Source organism: Perna viridis, chromosome 3 (genome assembly GCF_037379345.1).
Source record: "Perna viridis isolate PV_CMFRI_1.1 ecotype Kerala chromosome 3, ASM3737934v1, whole genome shotgun sequence".
Classification (NCBI taxonomy): Eukaryota; Metazoa; Mollusca; class Bivalvia; order Mytilida; family Mytilidae; genus Perna; species Perna viridis.
Window position 1 is genome coordinate 20,334,441 of NC_142447.1, and position 23,863 is coordinate 20,358,303.

The 23,863-nt window shown below is 31.8% G+C and overlaps 1 protein-coding gene across 23 annotated transcripts in view; it reads left to right on the forward strand.

Annotated features, from left to right (window-relative positions):
* The window catches only part of LOC148621378 (uncharacterized), a 63,618-nt gene that overhangs the window by 28,756 nt on the left and 10,999 nt on the right, over positions 1-23,863 (forward strand). For 5 of the 23 annotated variants that reach the window (XM_088575638.1, XM_088575647.1, XM_088575648.1 and 2 more), the window contains 13 exons: positions 1,691-1,760; positions 2,350-2,497; positions 5,896-5,931; positions 6,357-6,386; positions 7,472-7,546; positions 7,897-7,920; positions 11,768-11,881; positions 12,095-12,115; positions 13,998-14,090; positions 14,431-14,550; positions 16,080-16,100; positions 19,361-19,459; positions 21,688-22,098. In XM_088575638.1, coding sequence (XP_088431764.1) covers positions 1,691-1,760; positions 2,350-2,497; positions 5,896-5,931; positions 6,357-6,386; positions 7,472-7,546; positions 7,897-7,920; positions 11,768-11,881; positions 12,095-12,115; positions 13,998-14,090; positions 14,431-14,550; positions 16,080-16,100; positions 19,361-19,459; positions 21,688-22,098 — 1,262 coding nt within the window. Of the gene's footprint in view, positions 1-1,690; positions 1,761-2,349; positions 2,498-5,895; positions 5,932-6,356; positions 6,387-7,471; positions 7,547-7,896; positions 7,921-11,767; positions 11,882-12,094; positions 12,116-13,997; positions 14,091-14,430; positions 14,551-16,079; positions 16,101-19,360; positions 19,460-21,687; positions 22,099-22,976; positions 23,140-23,863 lie in introns of those variants that run through there. The other 18 variants (XM_088575660.1, XM_088575641.1, XM_088575640.1 and 15 more) reach the window with 18 other exon arrangements.

Consider the following 23,863-nt stretch of genomic DNA (forward strand, 5'->3'; position numbering starts at 1 on the left):
TATCTCCTAAGAGCAGGCAGATTTGAATGAATAATTACACATTTCATAGTTTAGACCCATAAAACAACCTAATTACAAAAATAAAAATATGTAGCCTTTTTTGGGGTGTATCACATTTTTCAGATTTTGCATGATTCTTACAAAGACAGCTACTTTAAAATGTTCACTTGTGTTCCCAGTGAATAAAACAAGTATAAAATTAATTGGAAGTTGTGTTGGGTTGCTTACTCAGTTTCTATTGTGTTGGGTTGCTTACTTAGTTTCTATTGTGACGTTCTTTTTTTATGTCCAAACTTCATGTTTAATATATACATGTATGTCCAAAAGATCTAGAAAATATATCTGCTACAATAAAATAATGCATTGAGAAAGTAAAAACAAATACAGTGGTCCGAATAGGTACATATTATAGATTTATTAAAAAATAAGTCTTGAAAGCTCCATTTTATCACTGTTTGATCATAGATAAAATGCAATATGGGAGGCAATATACGCAGACACAAATCACGCCATCTTAGTGTGTGCTAGTCATATGGCAGTCAAAAATCAACCGCGATTGTGGTTTCAAAGCCTTTTAAGGACATCATATTAAAATATTTATTGTATACTTGAACACTTTTTGGTGAAGTTGATCACTGAGCTGAATTTTATTTTGGAAGGAGAATGCTTTATTACCACTGAAGGGCCTACATGAAGCATAATACACAAACATGATCAAAACAAATGAAACATATATGTCCCAGTAGGTTACATACGGATGAAACATTATATCATCACATTGTGGAAGTATTTGATATGCATTTCTTTGGCATGTTAATTATATCTTGTAAACACACAGTATGACTAGATATGATCTGTATTAAAGAAGCATTTTGAAGATAAGAAAAGAATTGACTAAAACAATTGTTATATATCTGCACCATGAAAACTGATTTATTCAACGGGTCATAGTTTTCCTTTCCTTGTTTGTCTACCCCAGACTTGAATTTTATATGAGCAACTCTGCGGGTGTTTCTAGAAAAGCTTACCCTACTGGTGCACATGGTACATGCTCCCACCCAGTTTTTAGTGGTCAGAGTTGCTCATTTGCTTTTGTTACTTTGTATGTATGATTTTAGTGACTTTATGTTCTTTGTTGTGTATGTCTGTTTTCCATGTCTGGTCTTTGTCCCTGGATTACATTCTTTTGATTACCGCTATAACCTAGGTTCCCTTGATCACTCTTTACTTTTTATAAAACCAGGAAAATTACAGTGGTATTATTTTTATGCTACTGTTGTTGTAGTTGTTGGCATTGTTATTTTTTTCTGTGCAATTACATTTAGTTGTATTGGAACTGAATGTCACATTTTTTTTTGTAAATTTTTCCTTTTTACAAGGGCTTTAAGAAGTTTACTTAGCAAATTTCCTCTATCAGTAATCATTTTTGAGAAAAATGTACAAAGTGATTCGTGAAAGCACCTTGAAAGCAGAACTTTTAACTTAAATTGAATTTCAGAATCTTGTGCAATAGGTATCCGAGCCATTTGTAGTGTCAGGAATGAACTTAATCCCTTTGCTGAGTGTCAAAAACTAATGTTATGTCCAAACTTACACCAAGTGAACAGTGTTCAACTGGCTGCAGTCATATCATGCTGCACTTGGTAAAGCTTCTTATTTCTAACTACATGGTCACAATTCATGTTTTCAGAAAATCATCTATAGAGCATTATGAAGTAATACGAGTTGATAGAGGCTATAAAATCAAGGTTGAAAATCCTGTAAGTATAAAAGAAATTGCATACTGAACTTGGCAATAGTTCTGAATCTCAGCTTTAGAGTGCATCCCTGTTATAATAACCTGATTGACTGATATGGAGTGTGTGCAGATTCCAATATGACTAACAACCCATATCTATCACAAATATTCTACCTATTCTATTATGATGCATGTACCATAAAAGTTAAATAATAACTTAGGGATTTTACAAATGTTTGAAATATTTCAATAAAATAAATTTTGTATGATGTATCACTTTCTTATTTCCATTGATTTGGAACCATTAACAAACACCTGACTGAGGTAGGGCTATCTGGGAAAGTATACTTAGGGGTCAGCTGACTGTGATACAGGTGGGTAGGGGTATCTGGGAGTGGATACCAAGGAGTATTTATTAGTTGTCTTTCATGAAGTAATAAAGAGTGAAATTAAAGTTAACAAAACTCTCAGTGCCACCTAGTGATAGAATTATTTATCTACTAGTTTCAGGGCACTAAGAGTGTTGTTGTCTTAAATTTTACTCTGTATTTCCAACAAGTTATACACTCATTACCATATGAGATTTATTATTATGAATATGATATTTTCAGCATGAAGCCATGAGAAATTTAACAGAAGTTATGTCTTACTTCACTCGTACATCTGGTGCTTTAGCTACAATGCCATTGAAAACAAATTGTCCAGTTGATTTTGGTATGGCGGAGGACCCTTACAATACTGGCAGAATACAGCCCATAGGTATGTTTAAACTAGAGGAAATAAAACTTGATATTAAAAAGGAAAGCTACTTTAGAAAATACATTGATTTATTACGCCAGAGAAACACTAACAATTTTTAATGATGTAACCCGTATAAATTGATCAAACTTGATAAAAAAATGCATTTTTAAATTCAAGTTTAGCCTCATTAAGATATTTTCCTTCTAGTGCTGAAAATATTAGGGCTTTTTTATTGTTATTTTCCATCTGATTAATATATTATAGACTTTAAAACAAAGTAGGATTTACACTAATATGGATAAACTTAAGGTTTGTTTTGGTTTCTATACTTTACGTCAGTTCATGCCAATGATTTATTATTTTTTTTTTTTTCACTGTTCTTTTCTTGAGGCAAAGTTGTCTTTCTTCTCACGCCTTTCTGAAACCAAACATCCATACTTACAGTTCATATGGTTAATAACAAAAGATTTTTTTATAATGGCTTACAAGAAATTCCATTGTAATCTGCCATTTTTGTTGCTACTGGTAGTTATGTGCCAATTTTTTAAAAAAAAACTGATCATTGTATTTTTCAAATTCTGTATTGACAGAAATGTCATTCCTTGGAATTGTTAACTTAAACAAACATTGGTATGGGAGCATTATGCTTCAGAAGAAATTCAGACAAGAAATTTGTTGGTAAATTGTGGTTGTTGTCAAACTACCAACAACTGAAAATCATCTTGGTAACATTACCATGGCTGGTCTGAGTGTAAATGTCATCATATTTGAACGAATCAGATTTAAGGGATACATACATTGTTATGTGATACAACTGAACCAGTAATTCTAAATGATTTTAATATTGGTCTGTGGCAATAAACTTGTGGTTCTATTTTTTTATTTCAAGTTTGAATGATCTGGGTATTATGTGATGCCAAGGACAATTGGAAATCTGTTAGAAGTAATGGTAGTTATATATCCCCTCCCGCCTCTTTAGTAGGGAGACATATTGTTTTTGTGCTTTCTGTTTCTGTCTGTCTGTCATGTCTTTGTAAGCATAAATTCTTGGAATTTTCTTAACTAAATTTCGTAAAACTTGTGTGAGGTCTGTGAGATTGAAGAGAGAAAACAATAGTTCAAAGGAAAAAAGCTGCCTAATCAGTTTCAAAATACGTAAGAGTTGGCACTATTGCTGATTTTGTGCATCATGCACTAAATTTCAGAGAACAGAAACTATAAAAACATTTTTTTTCTGTAGTCTTCGAAAGCCATTTTTATTTTCTATCATTTTTAAAAAACATTGTTTTCACTTGACCACATCCACGTTGATTAACATTCAGCTGCTTACATTCTATCAAAAATGTTGCTTGCATCATTTAAAAATGGAGTTATTTTATTTGGGAGATCAACTTCTACACCAAGTGATATTTCAAAATTCTTAGTATTAATTGTGCTGATAAACATGGTTTTATTCCGACCATGTGGTTTTCTTTCCACATTTTTACCTTCCACCTAATTACAGTCTTTGGCGCAAATGAAATTTGAAATATTTAAAAAAATTGGTACAAAAGCATGACACCTCTATCAGATAATTTATTCCATTAAACTATAAAGGGATTTTTTAGACAGGATGTTTAGAAAGCAATAATAATCCATTGGCTATTTAACAAAAAGACTACAGGTAACATTGAATATGAAAAACATGTTTTTTTATGTCTGAAATTAGCAAATGTCCATCGGACATTTTCTAAATTTCAGTCAATGAACGGCATTTTTTTTATCGTTTTGAGGCCTCAGACATGATAGGTAGGAGTAATTTATGATCCACTGAATTTTATGGGAGTTTAACCCTTTAAACTTTGGAAAGGTGAAGACATATGTTTTTGAAGGCAAAAACAAACTTTAATTTTATGCTAAATCTGTCATTGTTTTACAGTTAAAGAAGGTGAGAAATCACTGCATCAGTAAAAAGTGTGGTTACTGAAACACTGTGTCAAATTATATTGAATAGCAGTATATTATGTCATGTGAAGAAAAATAAAATTTGTCTCACAGCTGCATAAAACTTGCCAGACTGTTTTGGTAAATAAAATATATATAGAATAACACCTTAATCTTACCTGGATTAATATTTCTTCGACATTCCCATGACAGATATGTTGTTATTGGATAGAAAAAGTTTTTGCAAGAGAAATGTGAAACACTGTGCTTGGTTGAAATACTGAAAACACTTGTGCAATATACTGTAAACATCTTAATTTTCACAGTTGCTGATTTTCACCAATTCTATCAAGAGAACATATTTGTGGGTATCAATTTTCGCAGTTTCAAAAAAAGCATTATATTGTGTTAAAATCAATTTCGCAAGTATTATTTTTTGCAGTTTTCTGTCCACCGCGAAAATTAGTGCATTTACAGTAATGTTCAGGAGTATATTTACCAAAATAAATCAAGACTATTTGAAACTCATGCACTCCGACCAGTTATCAACATACTGAGATGTCAAATTAACTAGAAACACACATGTGATAATTTAAGTGAAGAAAATGCACATCATTCTTGCATACTTCTAACAAATATTTGTACATTGCATTAATGTTTTTTTATTTGGCTGCTCATATAATGCTTTGATTTACCTGATAATCTCTGTGTAAAGTCAGGGGATTCTAAGGACTCTGGCATGGATTTCATAAAAAAAATCTCAAGTTGAGAATTTGGTCACATCCTCAGTTTCAAGTTATCCTATTGTTTGAAAATTGAGTGGAGGAAAGATTTGAGGAAAATCTCAAATTGAGATTTCTTATGAAACCAGACAATGAACTTCCACATTAAAAAGCTGAACAATTTACCTTATGGTATTTTTTTTCATATTCAATAAATTATTTACCTAACTAAGGATAATGCAGCACTTAGACATTAATAGTTCAAGACCCATTGAAAGAAGGTCTGTATTGTCCATATTATTGATATTCTGATAAAAAAGGACATGAAAATATAGCAAAACCTGTCTAAACAGAACCCTGGAAAATCTGAAAACCTGTGTAAACCAGACACTTTCAAAAGTCCTTTTTATATCAATCTTAATGTATTCTACACTTGGTAACGAACATCCATCTAAATTAAATTATTTGAATGCCCAAAAGTGGTTCGGTTTAGACATGTTTTGCAGTATTAAAATCCTGATGGACCAAGTCAGAAATTTGACCCATCATCACAGCATTCTTTTAAAATATGTCTTGACTGATCAGGTGTATCATGAACTATAGCAATCCCAGAATTCCATACAGTTTCTGAATTTATCCAATTGCAAAAAATTAGATCTTCTAAAGAAAATATGCTTTTGCTATCTTTGGTACAAATGCTTGTCAGTTTTTAGAATGACCTGTCTTCATATGCTGATGAATTTGACTAACATACTGACTGTTATTATACAGATTCTGTGGCTGATGTTTTGGCTGAGCCTCCTCCAGGTAATTGCTTATTTACTTACTTACCTGCTATATGTAATTAGGTAGAATTTTTTGACTGTAGCAGAATTTGTCACAACAATTCAATTATGTACCTTCTTTAACTCCTGTTTAGCAATAACTACTGTACCCAATTTGGTCTACTTAACATGTGGTGGCTTCTTTTTTTCATGGAAAGTTTTTATTTTTCTTAGCTTATATTTATGTTATGATCATAATATATATTAAAACATTTGCTTGTTAATAAAAATATGCTTCAGACATAAAAATATGCTTTAGACTAAAGTTACATGAAGTATTTAATTAAATTATTTGTTTTCTATTAGACCAGTAAATCATTTGAAGCTTAAAAAGTTTCAGTTGATGATAGCAGGTTTTATATTTTCTGTGGGGATTGTTGATTTATAATTTTTTTCTGATTTAATTAGATAATACAAAATTTTACCATATGATGTCATGTAAGTTACAAACAAATTTACCAAAAAATATCTACATCTTCTTTACACATTTTTCAGCTTTAATTTGTAGTTAAGTTTATTCACACTGCTTTAGACTTTCATGGATGTGGTAGATTTTAACTCCTTTTTTTATTGAGGTCAAGGTTATTTTCTGAAACACTTAATCTTTATGTGTGAACTTTTTTTTGCAAACCACAATTAGGAGTTGGTGAGGAAAAAAATCTTAAAATTGCCAAATTCTAAGTTTGAGAAAAAAAGGACTGTGAAAGTACTTTGGTTCATTGATACCAATTTTCATGGATCAGGGGAGAAACACAAGTTATTGGATTCTTGAATTCATGGTTATGAAGTTTTCAGTATAAACAGAGCAGTGGAAATCTACTATATGTTGAGAACCGAATTTCGTGGTTTGACCTACCCACAAATCCACGACAATTCGTACCCCACAAACAATAGTACTTTCACAGTAACTGAAGGTTGATGAGGCAATTTATCTTTGAAGACTATTGTCCTGTATCCAACACTTTCACATTAGAATTATTCATTGTTTGTTGTAGTAGTGTATAGAAGTGTCAAATGTCAATATTTCAATAGACCAATTTCACATTCACATCCATTCCAGAAAAGTTCTTCATTTACTGTAAGGTCAACTGAGGTATGATCAAAGAAATTGCTATTGGAGCATCTTCACTAGCCAAGGGATCCAGTCCTGTTGGGACAGGACCGGAACCCTTGGTTACTGAAGATGCAATGGGAGCAAATGGAGCTGAAATCTGAATTGATAATTTCTATGATTTTTTTGTTCATCCTTGATGACATATTTACAATGTACTATAGTGGATCTTCTATTGCAATTAAATATTTTAAATCATGTTTTTACTTTTGTTACTTTGTATGTATGATTTTAGTTACTTTATGTTCTTTGTTGTGTGTGTCTGTTTTCCATGTCTGGTCTTTGTCCCTGGATTGCATTCTTTTGATTACCGCTATAACCTTGGTTCCCTTGATTACTCTTTCTATAGAATGGTGAACTAGTGAAATTCAAGGTAAATTGCAAATTTGCATTTTAGTCTTATTTTTTTCAGACTATGAAGAGCCTCTCCAAGCCAGACCGAAATCATATCCAAAACCTCAAACAGTGACCCCTTCAAGTGCTAAATGTAAGTTTTAAGCCAGCTGGAACATATGATCAACAATTATAGAATTTATGCAAGAAACACCTTAATTAATTGTATCATGTGTATACCATGAGATTTTTTATTTTATTTGTTTTGAGTATCCCCATAAAGATAGAGGATTTTCTCAAAGTATAAATGTGACTTCTAGTGCATTAGTAAGTGCATATGGAACCCATGCTCTTGCCTGTAACTTTACATGATATTCTGAGGTGTTTTATATCATGTTGTATACTTGATTAGAAGAGGACCATATTGCCTCTTACTTCAGGGATCTTACTTTTAATGAAAATTAATGTAAACAAAAATCATGTATAAAATGTTGACAATTTTAGCAAGAGAAGATGAGTATGATAATTGTAAGTTTAGTTGAAAGAAAAAAAATGAAAATGTGTTGGAGGCTCTAGAAGGTTTGAGTCCTGTTTGTTAAAAATCATCAGCAGAAAAAGATGGTGAGAATAATTTCTTTCTGTTTCTTAAAAAAACCTTTATACAGATTAGACAGGAGATGATTTATGCAAGTCAAAAACCCACCAAAATCACTTTTATTTCTTATTCAGAAACAGTTACAGACCATATAACCAATCTTTGTCGTTTGGTTGGTGTATTTCAGTATGAAAATTGCACTTTGCAAGAGTTATTGTTCTTGATTTTGTTTGCGTTGGTCGTTAATATTGGTAGATGAATGTATGGTTCTCTCAAAAATGTAGATTTTTTTTATAGAAAGGATTTTCATTAGAAAAAAAAATATACCTAAAGCATATAAATAAAGGAAAAGCATTGTTTGTTTGGTGAATTTTTTATACCATGAATCACATCTAGCGTAGGCAGTGTCTGAATTGTATATGGACTGGTACTCAGAGGTAGAGAGTTAGGGTAAAGCTAAGACTTACTTTCATGTACAATTACATATTGAGCTACCCTTCTAGAGCCTCTACTCTTTGCATGAAAAATTGGTTGAATTTGGTCATGTGGTCAAATGAATATTGGGTGGAACAAAGGCATGCAGATTTTGCATGTTTAGAATAGTTTAAGCAACACAAAGTGATAAGTTTGACAATACTTAGTGTGCTATAAGAATGTAAGGCACGTTGATGGTGGATAAATATCTGCATGCAATGGGTTTAGGAAGGATTAGCATGTTATTTTTTCTACTTTTTTTTTTTTGTTTTTTTTTTCTTGAGTGTTTAAGCCTTGATATTCATTGTTTTCTGAGTACTTTGTTATGTATTCCTAGATGTGATTACACCATTTTGTTTTTAAAGGTGATGCATTTGCCAAAATATCTTTATGACACAAATGACTTTTTGTTTTACAGTTCATAGTTACATGTGCAGTGTTTATGACACATTTTAGACTGATTTTTCAAAAAAATTATGTACTTCGTTAAATTATCATATAATAGTTAAAATTGTGACAATAGTATTTTATTTTTTGCTTTTCTTCAAACACAGCTAAGCATGGTGAGGAAAAGTACTGTAGTTCTGTGTAATGTTGCTATAGGTTGTACAGACGTAGTGAAATAAATTAAATACACATTATACTCTGAAATGTATTGCACTCATGATACAAAGTGGATTCTAATATACATGTTAGGTGTAACTAGCAATGAAAATAAAGTTCATAACCTTAAAGGGCAACTCATTTGTTGGGCTTTTTCTTGATGGACTTTTTGAAGTAGCACTCTTTTTAAGAATCATGCCAATTCGGTAGTATGTGATACACCTAAAAAAGGCTACACATTTTTATTTTTTCAATAAGTTGTTTTCTGGGTCTATATGATAAAATGTATTATTATTCATTCCAATCTGTCTGCTCTTAGGAGATAATTTACATTGAAAATTCAATAGTTTATATTGTGTTTCAGTGTCATTTGCAGAGTTATCTCCCTTAATTTTGAATTCTACAGTACATTATATATATATGTTCTCCTAAGAACAAGGAATATATGAAAAGCTACATGTTAATTTCTGTTTACAATAAAATTTTAAACAAAATATCAAAAATAAAGATTACTACATAACATTTCTTGATTTGCAGTTACCTTGCATTTTTTTTCAATTTTGGTTGAAAATGTGATTTTCATCAAAGTTTGGGATAAATGGACTCTGATACACTAGTTTGCTAGTGGCTAGTTTTACTAAATTATTAGATGAACCGTGTTAAACCTTAAAACAGGGTTGGATGCTATGAAAAGAAGTCCATAGTGGTCAAATAATGATGAATTTTGGTAGGGAAATGGTTCAAATTGTATGTGTAGATAAAAAAAAAATTGTTTCCCCCTAAAACACATCTAATGAATGCAATTAATTATACTTGCAACTATTTACACAAATTTAATGTTTATGACTAACCCATGGTTCTGTCAGTTCCGCGACAGTTTCCAGATAATAAATTTAGAGGATATCAAAGGATCCTTGCAGAGTTATTTAGTATCATAAAATACAGATCAAGTTGGAATTTCTGTTACCTCACAGAATTTTTGGATGAATTGGAAAGGTCTTTCTTGGAATATTAAAGCATTGTCAAAGCTAGTTCTTTTTGGGTATTTTTTTATTTTTATTTTTTTTTTCCCACCAATTTTTTTATGTATTAGTTATCTGTTGTGGAAAATGAATAGGTGAAGTTAATATTTTTCTCAATAAATTGTAGTTATCTTTCTTGGAATGCCGAAAAAGTGTGAAAGATATTTCTGAGTAAATTTGAGTTTGATGGGTTGTTCCTCATGATGTGATGTTTTGTAATTTAGCATGTGACCATAGGTATCAAATGCAATACAATGTGGTGAGTTGTCATTTAATATCCCAACAGAAGCCCTATTATAGGGGCTAAACTTTTCTGAAGGTGGTAAATGGTGGTGCTTGGGGTATTAATATAGAGTTGTTAGTTTTATAACTATTTTTACAAGGCATCATTACTAGTTACACCTTTCATTTAAACCTTGTTGTAATCTCATTTCCTTTATAAAAAGTTACAGTACTACATATTAGAATGGTTTTGTCTAATCCTACCCCATAAAAGTATTTTTTCACGCATAAGTCTTTTCAGACTTCCTGATGAAAACTCTGCACGTGTTATATTTTCATTATGTTGAAAATAACTTAAATTGATTTAATCGTCAAAATAAAGAAAAAAAACATACAACTAATTCTCTAATATAAAATATTGATTTTACTTCTTTTTTATAGACATGAGATTTGGACTGCACTTTTCTATTCCCAATTAAAAATGAATGTCTACTTTAAACACTTGTACTTTTCTGAAAAGCAACATTATTGCAAAATAATTTAATTTCAGAAGTAATACGGTTTCTGATTGGATCAAATTTTTTCGTTTATCATCTTATAGACCAAATTTGGTAGTGACTGTGACGTCATCAAACTTTTTTTAATGATTTACTTGTTAATGTTTGGTACTTAAATTAAATTATAAGGAATGACTGTTATATTTTTTTGGTCTATTTGAAATAACCTTAATGCCTGTGGTGCACACTTAAAATTACATGTGTAGTAATTTGATACTTAAATTAAATTATGAGGAATGACTGTTAATTTTTTTTCGGTCTGTTTGAAATAAACTTAATGCCCGTGGTGCGCACTTTAAGATAACCTGCTACGCAAATTTAGTGTGCACCACATGATGGAGGTTATTTCAGTTATAATAATTATAACAATCATTCCTTAAATGTTCTTTATAATGCCATATATTGTTCAAAGGGACATTTTAATTGTATTTCTTCTTTCTTAAGGCCAAAGTTTTTATTAATAGTTTTATTCTTCTGGTAATCTCTTGCATGTTTTTTTCTTAATCAAATTATCAGTACTGGTAGGTTTTTTAAAGTTATTCTAGGATAACTATTTTGCATATTTTAATTTATAAAGTGAATTTTTTTCGCACTCCAGTTTGACTGTTTTATTACAGAATTAAAACAAAATTAGAGATTTCAGGATGAATAAGACTATTTGATCAGGTTACCATAGACACAATATTTTTAGGCAAGTTAATCTTATGGAGTAAATGTGCGACGGAATTATCAAAACATTTGAACCTGATTCTTTGAATGGAGCTAGTACTAGAAGATCAAAAAAAATATAACCACTTTTACAAGGCATGTTACTGAATTAAATGGCTTATAATTTGTTTTGCATAGCTAATTTTAGTATGTTATGTAGCTTTTTATGAACACACTGCTATTTTTGCCACTAGTCAACTTCCTTGCTTCTCGGAATTCATACCACACAGAGCGGGTGCCAAAGGATATCCCCAATCGGCACGGCAAACCTACGATGGATGATATTGCTACTAATATCAAGACAGCAGGTTTGTTGTCTTCAATTTAGTCTGTTGAATGTTTTTTTTTTTTTTTGCATGGGGTACTGACAGACAAGTATCACTTAATCATGGTGTTTCTTTTACTATTTTACATTGGCATGTCGACAAAACAACGTTTACATAAAAAAAAAAATATTTATGAGAATATTGTCATTTGTTATGAGTTTTGATAACTTATAAGTATCTTTATTTTTTGAAAAGTTGATGACAAATTTTATGTAGGTATGTTATACACATTTCCCTGCAAATTTTCCGCTTTAAAATAGATGTTAAAACTTTTTTTTCCACTTGCATTTTGCACCAACAATATCTGATTTAGAAAGATGTTTAAACACCAAAGGTGAGTCTGAAGATTGAATGATTTGTAGTTTTTCATCTACTGACAGATACATACTTCAGGCTTTCTGCACTAAAGCTCTTGGAATAAATCAACAACTGATGAAAGCAAAAACTTTCAAGAAGCCATGTCATTGCATATTGTCACATAATTTTGACTTATTGTCAGTATGCCATGTACTTTGACAGTTTTAAAGTCTTCAGTATGACTTTATCAGGATGGGATCAAAAATACCAATTTTCACATTTAAGGCAAGCAAGCAACCAAAAAAACTGGATGTACTGAACTGTTCCGTTCACTACCACTTATTGAAAGACCTTCACTGGTTAAGCACAATAATCAACCCCCATGTACCCCACATCACAACCTGTTCATATCCAATAGAATAGAATGCCAGTAATATATACATATACATGAGTACTATGTTATACTACTGTAATCGTATTAATGTTCGTGGTTGCTAATTTCCGCGAATTCTGTCTCATTCGCGGGTATCAGTTTTTGCGGTTTCAAAAAATGACAAGCGTTCTATGATGTTAAAACTATTTTGCTGGTACTATTTTTTGCGCTTTTCTGTCCACCATAAAAGTAGTGTAAATTAGTACATAGCGAAAATTAATACTTTTACAGTATATTGTTCATTTCTTTAAGAGTAGTAAATTATTTTAGCTAGATTATATCAATTTATTATTTTTTTTAATTAGGTTATGAAAACTGTTTGTAGCATTTATAATACCCCAGCAAACAAAGTTATAGGAATCATCCCCTCAGTCCTTTGGTTTGTCCACATTTCTTGTAAGTGCAACTCATACTAAACAACTCAAGGGATTTTCATAAAACTTTACAGGAAAATTGAGCATTATATGTTGCTGTGCATAAAGGAATGCATTTACTGTCAGTGGACTCCAAAGGGAAATAATCAAACTTGATGGTTTAACATGTTAAAACTTCTTAAGCGCAAATCCTCCTAAACTGCTCAAGGGATTTTTTATATAACTTTATAGGAATGTTGGGCATCATTTGTAGACGTGCGTGAAGAAATATAGTTACTGTCTGGACTCCAAAGGGATATAATCTAGTATAAGGGTTTGATATATTAAAACCTCATACACAGGCAAATATTTTTCACATGAAATTCATGTGAAATTCTCATGAAATTAACATGATTTTCATGTGAAATTCACTAACACGAATTTCATGTGAACATTTCGTGTGAATTTCACATGAAGGCTCCATTCACCCAAATTTCACATGAACTCTGTCACTTAGTTTATTTGCTCAATTCAGGTGAAAATCATGTGAAATAATTTTGCCTGTGTAATTGTAACTCCTCCTAAACTGCTCAAGGGATTTGGATGAAACTTTATATGAAGTTTTTGCAGCATACATAGATGTGCTGAAAGGAATATAGTTAGTGTTCAGGGACTGCAAAGGGAAAAAGTTTAACCCTCAAATTATAAAATCAATTGCATTTGAAGCATGGAGATATTCTCTTTGTGAGCTTGCTCACAGTATTTCTAGTCTGAGATTAAAAATAAATTTAATTTCAACTTTAGATTAAAATAGAATATAAAAATAAAAACCTAGTAAGAGTACTTTACTTTTTACTGAAGTGTTGTGAGTACTGTAAATATAATGATTGTTTAGTTCCTTAAAAAATGTATTCATGTACTTGAGATCCTCAATTTGGTATGAATGTTTGAACTTTACATTGCTTTTATGGATTCTTATGAATACTTTCTCAGTTACTAAACAATGCATTTACAGCTGCTATCCACATTTTTGATCAGACCATAGAGCCATTTGATGAGAAGGCGAAGGAAGAGGATTATATCAATTTGAAGGATCTGCAGAAAAAGGGTAATACATGTACTAGCTTTGTTAATGCTTATAAGATCATTCCTGCCTGCTTGTTAAAAGATCATGCTAATTAAGAAGATATGTATTTATTTGGTAGATTGATAGGTTGATATAGTCTAAATTCTAAAGATTATAAGAAAAATCTCCAGACTTAACAAATATTCTGAAGAAAAATCATATCACTTTCTATACTTCGTGAAACTTTATAAGCCATCAAACAATATCTTAAGTTCAAAAAGAATGAGGTTTATGAAGTTTCATGTTAGAATAGTTGAAATTGTACTTAGTTGTCTATTTCCAAACTATTATTAGCTATATGTCATTCACATTTTGTTTGTAGAGCTCCCACCGCTGCCACCACCACCTGCTCCACACATTCCCCCTGCTGTTCCTCCACCCCAGACACACCCACTTACCAGAAATGACATGCAATATGTTAATGAACAGCCAATGGAACCAGGTAGGTTTGTTCAGAAGGTAGAATTTTTCAGAATTTCTTCTCTTGTTTTCTACCAAGAAAAAGTACATTGGGAACTATCATACCATACTTGCACGGATATATATATATATCTTCATACACTGCAGCGATATTCTCCCATAATTTTAACATAATTTTGCCTTTAGTTGAATAAAAGTTCACATGATAATCACGTGAAATGAATTGCAAATAAAATCACACAAATATCATATTTAATGTTAATTTCAGGCTTAGATTGATTCAGTCCCCCTCATTAGCTTATTTTGCCTGAATATTATGACAGCAAGTAATATAGTTTACTTCATGGAATGTTGTTGGTCTTCTCTTGATTGAATGACCATTACCTGATGAAATATCTTAGGTTGTTCACCTAATTTCAGCTTCCTAACAATTTATATGTATTTTAATCTAAATGTAGTAGACAGTTTAAATCTTACTGTCAGTGGTACAGTAGTTCATCATGTGATTGACAATTAATCTAGGGAAGACCACCTTTATTCCTTGAAGTGATCTATATTATTTGCTGTAAATTTATACATACATGCACTGTTTCATTCTCATCATATTTTGTCTGGTTTTATGTGAGGCTAAATAATAAAATATGTGTCGTTCCAGTCTCCTGACTGACCTTAGTTTTTACTGCCAACAATCTTATTGGCTTATAGACTTTTTGGCCAAAATGAAAAAAAAATAAAATAAATACTAACTGCAGGTAGTTTTCTTTTCACTTCCATTCCTTACCTGTACCATTACTTGGTTCTGAATTTATGGTAAAGGTAAGATTAAATCTTTGAAACACAATATTTGAGTTCATATTTAGGTTAAAAGCAGTATCAATTATTGAAAATAACTACAAAAAAATCCCTACCTACTGACCCTATTTTTCTCTATGAAGTGACCATAACTGCACATATTTTTTTTATTTGGCCTTATCATTACTTCATTATTAATCAAAAACATTTCATTACTAAGAAGGAAGCTAATTGCATTGATTGTACGATATTTGTTGCTTTGACTATTGCATGAAAAATTATTCTTAAGGTCTGGTAATTATCATAATGCTAAAAATGTTCTTAAGCTGCTATGTCAGTTTTTCAAAAGGCAAATAAAAATGGATATGTATTGTATTCCCAGTGATTCTTAAGTGGAAGGTTACTTTAACTTTTGATTGGCTTCATGATAATGATGGAACATCAGCAACATCCTGTCAAAACATGAATGGTTCAACATCTTTCTGTGGGAAATGTATTTCCAAAGTGACGTATGCAATTAGGATGTGATCGTTTGAACTTTTAACACAGACATACATCATGTGTTTTAGAAAGTCTCACATATTCCTGTTCTATAGTCAAGACACCAGCAATGTAAAAGAATGACCATTCATTATCAATTGGTTAAATTTAATTTGAGTACAAATAGCTCCCTCCCTGATAGGCAAATCCTAAAATCATATTATTTCTAACCTATTCTTCGTGAATGATGAATCACATTGTTTTGTCAAATACTTACAGTAAGATTGCGACCAGAAGCAAGTAAGTTTGTTATCCAGATGTTGTTGATTTTTTTTGTATTACTTGTACAGGCTTGCATTTCAAGGAAATTGCTTATTGCTTTTTCTCTAAAGTGTGTTAGAATGATATTGCTAATTACAGCATATTATATAGTTACCATCAGGAGATACAGTTAGTCTTCCATCAAGCAAATTACCATATTTCGGTAAAATTCCTCAGGTAGTTAGCTGGACAATTGAGCAGGAGCTTTAAACTTCCTAACATGTTATAGATATTTAAATCTATGTTTCTTAAATCGTTCATTCAATCAAGGAAAGATCAAATCTATTTCTTGAAGTTAACTATATTACTCCCTATAAATAAATCAGTAGATAAGGTGTGTTACACTTTATGCTGTAACTTGTTTTGGTTGTGATAAAACCATTTTCCTAAAACCACCTGTCCTGGCTTCTTGCTTTTGTATATATTGTCAAAGTTGATTTTGTTGTTGTGATAGAAAACAAAAAACCTTCATAAAAGATGTGCTTATGTAGCTGACGAGTCTTATATAGTGAAATCTTTTTAAACCAAGCCCACTTTTCGTCATTGATCAGTTTATCAAGGTTTAAATTTAAATTCATATCAAGTGTCTGGTTAAGACAGGTTTTTCAAGTTATTCGGGATTTGGTTTAGACAAGTTTCACTATACCATTTGATTTAGGCTATCAATATTTCACAGAAACTATGTTAATTTATTAACTAAAGTCCTGAAAGTAGCTGTTTTGGCAATTTCATTGAAGGGTCTTAGCTGCTACATTCATTGAAAGTTTGATATTCATGATGTAAGATCTTCATCATTAGCAGAAAGAATCAAGCACATTAACATGATAAATTCAGCAGATCTGTTAAGGAAGTACTTAAGTACCAGTCCATATAAAATTCAGACACCACCAATGCTGAAGTGAGTCATGGTACAGAAGACACCGAACAAAAACTTTTTCGGTCAATATATGCTACATTTTCACTTAACAATAGTCCTTTCTGTATCATATGTGTAATTTTGAGAATACCATACATTTACCTCCCACTGAAATAAACCAAATCAAACCAACTCAAGGAAGGTAATTCTTGCAAAGTGCCAATTTTATACACAATCCATATCATTCATATAACCAAATCACAATCTAAGACTGTTTTTGTGGTCTGTTACTGTCATTGAATTAGAAATAAAAGCAAATTTGGTGGGGATTGAATACTTGCTGTCTAATGTCTGATCTAGACAGATTTTTTTTTTTTGGTGGGGGGAGGGGGGTCTCGGCTCTTTTATCAGACATACAGTTCAGACAGATTTCACTATAACATTTCTTCCAATAATAAATACTGGTTAAACAGTTCCTTACCTTATCAGACTAATAAGGTTTAAACTAATCATCCATATCTAAAAATTTGTAATTAGTTCGTTGTGTGGAACAGAATATTTTTTTTTTCCAACACGAAGAATATTAAAAATAAAACAGCAAATTACCATAGGAATAGAAAATAATATGGGGCAATGCATTTTTTACCTACCTGTAAAAACATAAAATTGTTTTTTTACCTGTTAGAAATGTGTGTGTGTGTGTGTGTGTGTGTGTGTCTGTCTGTCTGTCTGTCTTCCTTCCTTCAGAGCTAAAAATGGAGAGGGCTTATATAGGTGTAGCCTGCTGCCCAATCCATTTCAGCTTGATACTGAATAAAATATTGTTTAAACTAATTAAACTGAACACATATACAAGTCATTCGCCAGAAAGCAGTGTCAGAATTTAACTCATGTTTTATTCAGAACTCATGTTTTATTCAGAACTCTTCATTATGCTACTTTTCATACATTTTCTGAAAATCCCCCTAGAATATTCAAATCAAATTTTAGATTGGCCAAGGTATTTTTTAATGCTATCATTTTAAGTGAAATATAATATGATTTTAGTAATGATTGCAAACTTGGCACAAATTGTTTGATTGCAGAAACCTAAAATGAAAATATTGTATGAAAATTTTCCTTCTACAGTACCACTGCTCCTTCTGTCTTTAATCCTAGTGTTTGTTTGTTCATTACACATGTTTCACATGGTATTTAAAAAAAAATATTTGCTCAAAGCTTTCACTTTTAAAATGATTTGTACCATAAAATGTAAGTCATGTTTGGTCATCATGTATTGCACATTTACCATTTGGGAGATATGGCCCGTTTTCACTTTGCAAAAATGGATAGCTGGGGTTTTTATGACCATGAAATCAACTTTTTATTTTGATTCAGAGTTAGATATAGTAGCCTGACCGCCAGCCCGAGACTATTTTTTGGTAGGACTGGCTAATTATAGCAATAATTAATATAGCCATATAGTAAATATATTGAAAAATTGTATTAAGGTCTCACTAACCACTTCTAACGTTTCCATTACTTTACATGTTAAAAAAGTAATTTTCAAAGTCTCACTGTGAATTCCCAGGACAAATGACATCTTAAAGCTGCATACCGTTGCGAAGCTTGGAAAATAAGGCTTCCAAAATCATTATGCTAATGGTACGATCATAGTAGAAATTCTTCACAAAATTTACTTGAATAAATAATACTGAAAATCCACATTTTTACCTGTTCTGCTAACTGACAGCATGGAGGCAAATTACTCACACATGTAAACAATATTCATACACTTTTGTAGTTAATTACATATATGATTTTAAAGTACACATTCTCAGCTTTATTTTGACTACTTTTAATCATAATACACACAAATAATGCACTTACAATGCATATGTCTAGGTTCAGTGTGTTTTTGGTACTACATAGGGGGGTGGCCATTTGACCCGGAAGTGGTTAGTGAGACCTAAGGACTGGCTAGAATTTGAGTGAGTTTCCTACCCTGTTTTGATTTTACTTCTTTTTCAAGTAAAAAGTAATCTTTCTCTGTCATGATGTAAATGAAGTCACTTGATGGAAATATACTTATATAGATGCAATTCTGCATTTCATGCAATTATCGTCCAGTCAGTGATATTTTTGTATCATGTTCTTTTTCACCGATCAAGCTTTCATTTGACACAGAATGAAATTAATCTAAGTTATTTTGATGCTTACATGACATTGATGTAAAATGCTGAATACAAACGTTCCCATGATTTTTAAGAGTTGTGTCCCTTACACTAGGTCTACCTCCTTAATAAGCGACAAAAACTTAAATCGTTATTTCATTCTAACATTTAAGTTATACGGTTTAAAATAAACGCAACCAATCTAATTATATGACATTATGAAATTGCAGCTCCACCCCCACCAAGACAAATGCATGAGAGATCAAAATCTGTTCCTAACTTAGGTGATCAGCTGCGAGAAATAAAGCTTACTCCTGCTGATACTAAAGGTTTGTGGATCTTAATTTGTGTGGTTGTCTTCACATTTGTTTTTTTTTCTCAGCAAGTTTAGCACCTCAGGAAATAGCAGCCTTCACGAACATTTATCATCAATTACTTTATACCCATCAAAAATAATGAACAATGTAAATATCTTTACAGGTTGATAACCAGGTCCGGGGGTGGATCCCGACACTTTGAAAAGGAGGGATGCAAGCTGGGGGTGCTGTGACATCATTTGCCATTTTTTGTCAATTTTACACATGAAAAAGACTAATTTTCCAATAAAAAGGTGGGGTGCCAAGCCCCTGGATCTGCCACTGAGGTCAAATTGATGAACAAAAATCTCAGGGAAAAAACTTGATTTATCTGATTAGTAGCAGTCAAAGGCATTGAATTCTAGGCACAATGTAAGTTTAAAAGAGTAATCAAGGGAACCAAGGTTATAGCGGTAATCAAAAGAATGTAATCCAGGGACACAGACCAGATAAGGAAAACAGACATACACAACAAAGCACATAAAGTAACTAAAATCATACATACAAAGTAACAAAAGCAAAGAAGGAACTCAGACTCCGCTGAAAACTGGGAGCATGGACCAGGTGCACCGGTAGGGTAAGCATCCTCTGTTTTTCTAGAACCACCGAGTTGCTCATAAAAAGTCAAGTTTGGTGTAGACACAAACGAGGAAAGGAAAACTATGACCCATTGAATAAATCAGTTTTCATGGTGCAAATGGATACACCATAACGATTCACGAGTTCATGATGACGATCATAAAACTTCTGTAGTGATGACTTCAATCTTGTAGCATTATAACCCTGTTCTAGAAACCTATTTGTTAGAGTTCTAGCATGATAAAAAAATTCTGTGTAGTTTTGGCAAGCTCTGGCATAATGTATGAGTTGTGATATGAACACTCCATACGCAGGTGCTGAAGGGATGTTGCCACATATGAAAGGAAAGTTGACAATTTTGAATGAAAAGTCATCACGTTTGTCATAAAGTTTGGTCAATAGTTTTCCTTTACCTTCAACTTCTAAGTCTAGGTCAAGATATGAGGCTGACCTCACAGTGTCTGTCGTATCCTTTATCTCAAGTTCTTTGGGGTAGATGCGATGTATCAAGTCCCCGAAATTAGGATTGTTTAAAGATAATACGTCATCTATATAGCAGAAACTGAGAATACAGGATCTAGCCAAACAATTTTCTTTCTTTCATATCAGATCAGCTATAAAGTCAGCCTTATAAGAGTGAAGGAATAGGTCAGCAAGTAAAGGAGCACAATTTATTCCCATTGGAATGCCGACCATTTGTTGAAAAACACATCCACCACACTGAACAAATATGTTGTTGATTAAAATTTCCAGCATTTTGTAAACATCTTCCTCTGTATATTTGGAAGATGATTTGGAATTATTTACAAAGTATGTGGAATCTCTACCAGGAACAATATAAGTTTGAGTTATGACATAATGAACATTGTTTTTAAGTTACCAGGATGTCACCCATAAAAAATGACAGAGGACCTTTCCTATTACTGTGAAAGTACTTTAATTCGTGGATACAAACTTTCGTGAATTACGGAAATAGCACAAGTGGATTTTTGTGTTCATGGTTTTGAGGTTTGCAGGATACGTATCAAGGAAAATCCTCATTTCATTAGGAACTAAATTTCGTGGTTTGGTCTATCCATGAAAACCACGCAAATTGGTACCCCATGAATAAATAATAATTCTTTCACAGCATCACTTTAGTGGGAAAAAGTAAACTGACATAAATGACATATTTTTGCTAAGAACATTAATCTTTTTATAGATTATATCTATAGAGAGAATGGAAATACTTTATATTTATCATTTTTGATAAAAGTGTTGATTTTAAATATGCATTTCACGGTAATTTATTATACCCTGATAAAGAAAAAATAGTGGCCATATTGCAATCACTTTGTCTGTCAGTCTGTCCGTTACACTTTCCTTTAACAGATTTCTTAGCTTCTTATGAAAGGAAATGTTTGATATTTGGTATAGTGCTGTTTCATGAAGACTTGTACCATGGCTCCCTATTCCAAGTTTGTCACAAATAGTTAAGGGAGAGGCGTATTCGTAGCATAATATAGCTCTTTTTATGTTTTGAATCGAATGACAAGAGATTTTGAAACTTATTCCACTTTCTTTGTTTTATAAAATTTAAGTTTACTAATATCATGTATACCAATTGTCTCATTCAATTTTAGTGAAAGTCAATGAGGCACCAACTCTCCCAAGCAGGCCTATTCCAAGTCCTCCAACAAATGTTGCCAAAATAGATCCAAGGGATGGCGTTCTAACTCCAGCACAGTTAGGACTCAGAAAAACAGACATGACAAAAGCAGATCCATCTGTGGGTGAAATAATGAAACCCACAGGAAGACAAAATGTGGTTAAGTCTTCATCCTTAGAAGCAATAAGTCCACCTGTGCCAACACCCCAAGGTTTAGGGTTAAGACCTACAAAATCAGTTGTTGAACCTTGTATTAAACCAAAGGAACAAATAGACACAACCCCTGAGGTTGATCAGTCACACCCAGGAGGGGTTTCATCAATAGCCTCAAAATTTGAGAGGAAAGCATCTGAGGAAAAACCATTGTCACCAAAACCTAATCCAGGTAGGAGATGAAATGTGAAAAGATTTTGTTCTTAGGTTCCTTTTCTGTTTTGTTTTTTTTTTAAGCCCCAAAAATTCACTTCGCATATATATATGCCTATCTTTGGTGGATGGCATAAATCTATTCATCTGTCCACACATTGTACAATAATTGTATTTATGAAGGGAAGCTTATTTTTGTTTTTTTATTTGTTTGCTTTTTGTATTTGTTATTATTTTTGTTTCAGTGGTTAGGACTAATTTATAACTTCATCCCTTCCGAACCAAAAAAAATGAAAATAAATAAAGAAATGGAAGGGCCTATCATGTGCTTTAAAACAGTTTTTTAATTTTATTAAATATTGTATGGTGGATGTAAAATTTGGCAATTTTGAAACAAAAAGATATAAAAAAAATTAAAGTGGTTTACAAAGTACTTTAGCCCAAAGTAAATATTCAGCAGAATTTATTTTGGCCTGTTTAGACAGACCACTAAAATATGCCAAAATTAGCATCCAAGGAAAATTACCCACTGTACAGTATCATAAATGTGATAAATGAAAGAACCATTAAGAAGGTCTCATAACATAAAGTGTTTGACTGCAAGTGTTCAGTTTTTTTTCTGTTCACATTAAAAATTCATTTACTGCACCGATGCTTCAAAATGTTGGAGACTGAAATTTCGAATTTTGATGGACTTGCTTTACTATAACTTCTGAAATTGATTTCTTGTATAAGAGGGCCTCCATATCATCTCTATTCATAATATTTAACTATCCAACCTTTTTTTGTGATTTTGAAATAACAAAAAAGCTATGAACAATGTAAAAAAACACGCTCAATCCTTTCTTAGGGCATGTAAAGAATGAAAATAATGCTTCCTCTCTTATTGATTTTCAGGAAACTTGGCATAAGACCAGAAAAATGCCTTAAATAGAAAACATAATAGCATAAAGCTTCTTCCAATGATATCACACTTCAAAATAAGCATATGCTTTTAAGCTTTCAATTTTTATATATGTAAATTTTAGGTATTAAGGAGGTGCTTTATGCTTTGCAAAAATGGGGCATTTTCATTGACTAAAACTACCTATATTTTTCATCATAGTTATGAATGGCACATTGTTAAAACTGTATTTATATGTATGCACATTACATCTCTAAGTTTTGCACATTATTTGTTTGGTGTTGGTTGATTTGTAATGCAAGCAACAAGTGTTTTAGGTAAAGGTTGAATGGTGTAACAATGTATTTAAGTACAGTTCCACCTTAAAACCAGGCAGAAGTGATTCATGCATGTCATAATCCTAAGTTTACTTTGATAGGAAATTCTTCAGTAGACCTTATAGAAACTATAATGACCATAACAATGCGATTGACAGTTGGTCACTAGAGATACTTTCACTTAAAATTTGGTTGCGTTCTACTTCAGTAAAATACAGGAAAATTTCGTGCTAGAATTTTTACACTGTAACCAGTCAAAATATATTTCAGGATGTATAGCAGATCCAAGAAAATGAACGCAGAAAGAATCATTTTTAGAATAGAACAAATGTAATTGAGAAATTTCTTTGATTATCTTAAGATATGATGGTTTTAAGGCAGAGCTGTATTTAATTCATTATACCCCTTGCAAACTCATTTTTTAATTTATCTTCAGAATAAGAATTAACATCTGTTGTTCATACAGGACCTTTATAGTAATTTTAAAAACTCCTTTCAACTGACAAATTATCTTTTTGCTTGCTTGTCATGTATATTTATGGTGATGGGATTATTTTTTGGAC